The sequence below is a fragment of the Formica exsecta genome, unplaced genomic scaffold, assembly GCF_003651465.1.
Source record: "Formica exsecta isolate Colony F162 unplaced genomic scaffold, ASM365146v1 scaffold79, whole genome shotgun sequence".
In the NCBI taxonomy this organism is placed as follows: Eukaryota; Metazoa; Arthropoda; class Insecta; order Hymenoptera; family Formicidae; genus Formica; species Formica exsecta.
The window spans coordinates 871,673-876,605 of NW_021853558.1; the positions used below are offsets into that span (position 1 = coordinate 871,673).

A 4,933-nucleotide genomic window follows, 5' to 3' on the forward strand; every position below is an offset into this window, starting at 1 on the left:
TATATATATATATATATATATATATATATATATATATATATATATATATAATGTAATATATATCTGATAATAGAAGATGATAGACAAATTGTTTTCCTTACATAAATGGTCTATCCAAAATCGCAATTGACAAAAGTGTTATATGTGTATGTGTGTATGTGTCGCGGGGCGCGCGGAATGTGTTTTTAATTATTTATAATTTAAATTCTTAATTATTTATAATTTAACTCTCTTAATACGCTTCCGCGCGAGCCGCAATTACAAATTGCAGATTGGAAATTTACAGATTTGGACCTGTACATGTTCACATATACTCATTGTACCTAATATAAATTTGCTTTTAGTCTTGGAAAAATTGGATAAGGCCATAACCAAACTGGCGACAAGGAGGCGCCAGGTCCTCGGTACTATATATACCGTAATTATTATTATTTTTCTTATAAAACCGATCCTCTCTCCTCGCACTTTCATTCACCACCACGCTCCCATCCATTCTCACACGATTACGTAGTTAATTGGTTGTCCTCTGTCCAGTCTATATTCGTCACAGTCTCACCATTAACTACATCGGATCAATCCTTTTATCTTGCGTCTGTTTCGTTAAATGTCTCTTTTCACATTTTCCTTTCGTTTTTGTCCTAAGTCTAATTTTGCATTTCTGACTTTAGTACAATTCACAAAAGTGCGAAAGCGCAAGTATAAATATTTTGTTTCTTAAAATCATACTCGTAATTTAATGTTAATCATAATATTGATGAATCTCCATTAACCCCCCCCCCTTTCATTATCATCTTCACACTTCATCACGAAATGTATCAGCGCAATGGTAACTTCAGAGACAGAAATTAAAGGTTAATCATTTGACGCACACGATGTTGACTTTTGTTTCCTTAGTAATTCGTTCCAAAGACTGAGGCCTGTTGCACATAGTTATGTATACAGAAAAATTAATCACATTATCAATCAACATAATTATACTTTGGCATACACAAAATGTCCTAGAATTATCGTATCTCTTTTCGGTTTAATAAATCACATTTCGCTTTTTCTTAAAGCGATAAGTTAATAAGTCTATAGTACTTGCGTCACGAGTTTTCCAATCTTCAATATTAAAAATATTTCGATAATTAATCAATATTAAATTCCTATTAAAAAAAAACTTTTGCTTAAGATGAACAAAGAATATATTCATGATAGAATACACATAATTAAAAGAAAATACGATAGTTCTATGTGCGTGTGTATGTATGTGATGCCCTATATATACATAACAAAAAAAAAAGGAAGAAAAAAAAGAAAGAAAAAAAAAAAAATCGAATTACATAGTTGTATAATTATCTTCAAAAGTAGGAGAATATATCATATATCTCATAATAATAATCAAATTGATTCTTTTATATTAAAGGAGCATAACTTTTACGCAATGCCCGGGAGTAAATAACAATAATCCTAACAGCCATGGGCCGCTATGCGATCGCCGTTGTATATCAGACATTGTATAGAGAATATCTGGAACTTAAAGCTTACTAGAAAAAAGTCTAAGTTAGGTTATAATAACACATGTGTTTGCGTTCATGCGCAACGCTCGACACGTCGTCGATCGAGGTGTATCGGAGAATTTTATATCTGGATATATAAACGATCTAACTCTCTCGCTCTCCTATCATCGGAATCACGCGATTGAAAACAATAATAAATATTATGATATTATTTTCTATTTGCTATCTCTTTTCCGCCGTTGATACCGGATCTCGCGATATCTGTAACGGATCTGTAGCTTAAAACATCTTCGCGAAAAATGCGTATCTTCGCCATCGATTACAGCGGTAGTCTTGTTTTATAACATATTTCTCCATCCCACCTTCGGCGGATATATACGCTCACATATACGAGCAACATATATTTCTCTCTTTCTCTTTATTTTCTGTCCCAAAAATCACAGAGGCATATAATGCACCTCGATGTATGGTGTAAACCTGTACAAAAGTTGTTCCTCGTTTACTCTATATACTTATTCACGGTACAATAATAATGTATTTAAAATGTAACTTATGTAACCTTAGTACTGATTAACGAGATGACCGCATTCCAGCGTGACCAGCCTTTGGCCGACTGGAGCTAACAGACAAGATGCTCCTTCAAGTGTAAAACTCCGCTACCTCCTGCTCTCTATTTTTGTCTCTCGCACGCACATACACTCGCGCACACTTTCTCGCTCTCTCGCACTCACTCTCGCCCTCTCTCTTTCTCTCATATTTTCTCTCTTTAAATCATTTAATATCCCGATCTTCCGTTCACTCTATGCAACACCACTAATACTCTAACTATATACTCTATATAAAATATCGTTAGTATAACTAAAACTGTGCTGTGTCCAGCTGGAATGCAGCCCTATTTTTATGCCATCATTATCTATTTCTCTCCCCTTCTTCTTTACATTTCTCATTCACAATCCGCTTCTACCATATGGTAAATCTTTTGTTGTTACACAATTTCCTCACAGTCAATGATTTACTGATAAATTCACATCACTAACTGTAGTCTGTCATTGGTCGGTCGATTAGTTTGATTCCCAGCTGTTCACTCGGCGTCGTTTATTGTTATTATTTATACGAATTTTACACTCATTCAACAGTACCAGAGACTTGCCCACCCATCTTAATCGTTTAAGTTCTCTCCTCCATCTTCAATTTTTCTTTTCTTTCCTCGAACAGGAGACTCTTCTGCACAAAATTGAATCAATATTGTTGTAAAAAAAGATAGAAACTTGTTTATAAAAAGTATGGTAAGCACGCGCGTAAATATAAAAGAAAAGATTATATATATCTTGAAAAAATTCCATTATCTGGATGCTTCATATTTGTTAGAATGTTCTTTGCAGTTACTAGTTAGATAGTTTGAAAATTCCAAGTCAAGCAATAAACAATAAGAATAATATAGAAATTAGGAGGATCATACCTTCTTCTTCTTCCTGCTCTTCATCTTCATTATCTTCATCATCATCTTCCTCTTCTTCCTCTCCCATGTAATCTTCCTCATCACTGTCCTCCTGTACATATCAATATTTATTTTTAGTTTTATTAAATAACTAGGTCATCGTATTACAATCTATAACCTACACATTTTCGTAATTATATTACAGACAATAAGTATATAATGAGTGAAAAATCTCGATAAACATTCTATTAAGTTTTAAACATGTCTTTGTATCATAGTTAAACGAATTACTTAAAATATGAAATAAACTGAACTCACCCCGAGTTTTTCCGAATAGACCATATCTAATCCTGGATCGTCATCTAAGAAATCATCATCTTCTTCATCTGAAACTGCATTTTGACAAGCATATGTATTATTATTACCTGTGTGCGAAACTCGCTGACATAACTTATTTCATTGTTAATATACACATCTCTGTATTTCTAATCTAATTGTTATTGACAACTATTTTATAATTAAATTCTCAACCAACCTTCTTCGCTGTCTTCTTCGTTATCCTCCCCATCCCCATCTTCGTTTCCATTGACTTCATCATCTTCCCCTTCACTGTCAACTTCGCAATCATCGGCATCAAATCTATTCATAGACAAACAATTAATCAGTTTAAGAAAATAAATAAAGTAACAAAGCAAATATTCAAGTAAATATTTTCATACCCATCAAGATATCGTAGACTGGGAATAAGATTGAAGACTTTCTCTCTATAATTATCCATATTTGTCACTTCATTGTTGAATAGATCCAGGCTCTTCAGATTCTTAAACTCTTTCTGAAATATACAATAATTTAGTATTAGTAGATTAGACTTGGTGATAAATAAATATTTTCAATACCTGTGATAGGTATAAGAACTTACCAATGGTTGTAGCGTATCAAGATCTTTGATCTTGTTTCCACTTAGATTCAGATGAGTTAATTTGGGGCTCGAATCAAGCAAATTTAAACCGCCCGAAATCCGATTGTCGCTCAACTCCAACTGCATAATGCAAAAACAATTGTATTATTAAATTGTATTTTTCGATATTTATACATCTTTCCTCTAGTATCTGATAGAAGATTTTCATGCATTAAAAATTTACTCAAATAAGAGATTAATATCTTGAATCTGCTTTGCAATAAATATATATATATATACCTTTTTAAGACTGGACAACTCTGGGAAGCCTTTTAGACTGGTAAGACCCACGTTGATGAGACTCAAGGACTCCAGGGCGCTAAATTCATTTGTCAGGCCCACAATGTGCGTACTCCGACAGTTATCAAGAACAAGTTCTTTGATCTATAATGAAACATGCGCGAGCATTATATAATTATCAATAGCGAATGTTTATATTGTATTAACAAGTGAAGAAAACTGAGTTTTAATGTAAATGTCAGAAGATTGCATGCAGTGTTGCTGTATGTGCATGAAAAATTAAATTGCATCATGTGATTTTTTCAAAAATTAATATCAAGTTATCTGAAAATAAAACTGCGTGGATGGTGATATATCAGATGTTATTCTCTCTCTCTCTCTCTAAATTATAAAGTATTAAATGTGCTAAAGCAAGAATAATAGTCATTATTTCGAGCCATCGATATTCTAGAGTACATAAATGTTCGCGTTTGTGAAAGCTCGCGCCAAATCGATTGAAATCATACTCAAATCGTCGAGCGCCGCGGAATTGTGCGCATTTCGCGCGGTTTCGCCGAGGAAAGAGGAAGACAAATGGCCGAAACGACGGGCGTTCGCGGTCGGAAAAGTCGGCAGGCGTCCTCCGCTAAAATTCAAACGAGCGATAAGCTTTCGCGGGAGATGGGCTATTTTATTGATCGGAGAAAGAGAAAGGCGAGAGGGCGAGAGCGAAGTCGCGGATAGGAGACAGAGAGGCATTACGGGGGGGGGGGGGGGGGGGGGGGGGGGGGGGGGGGGGGGGGGGGGGGGGGGGGGGGG

At 34.8% G+C, this 4,933-nt stretch overlaps 1 protein-coding gene across 1 annotated transcript in view; it reads right to left on the bottom strand.

Moving 5' to 3' along the window:
- Positions 1-757: 757 nt before the first annotated feature.
- The window catches only part of LOC115244046 (acidic leucine-rich nuclear phosphoprotein 32 family member A-like), a 10,089-nt gene continuing 5,913 nt past the window's right edge, over positions 758-4,933 (bottom strand). The window contains exons 2-8 of the mRNA XM_029821418.1: positions 4,136-4,279; positions 3,857-3,976; positions 3,657-3,769; positions 3,473-3,576; positions 3,256-3,329; positions 2,959-3,049; positions 758-2,723 (exon numbers count right to left, since the gene is read on the bottom strand). Coding sequence (XP_029677278.1) covers positions 2,659-2,723; positions 2,959-3,049; positions 3,256-3,329; positions 3,473-3,576; positions 3,657-3,769; positions 3,857-3,976; positions 4,136-4,279 — 711 coding nt within the window. The 3' untranslated portion in view covers positions 758-2,658. The remainder of the gene's footprint in view (positions 2,724-2,958; positions 3,050-3,255; positions 3,330-3,472; positions 3,577-3,656; positions 3,770-3,856; positions 3,977-4,135; positions 4,280-4,933) is intronic.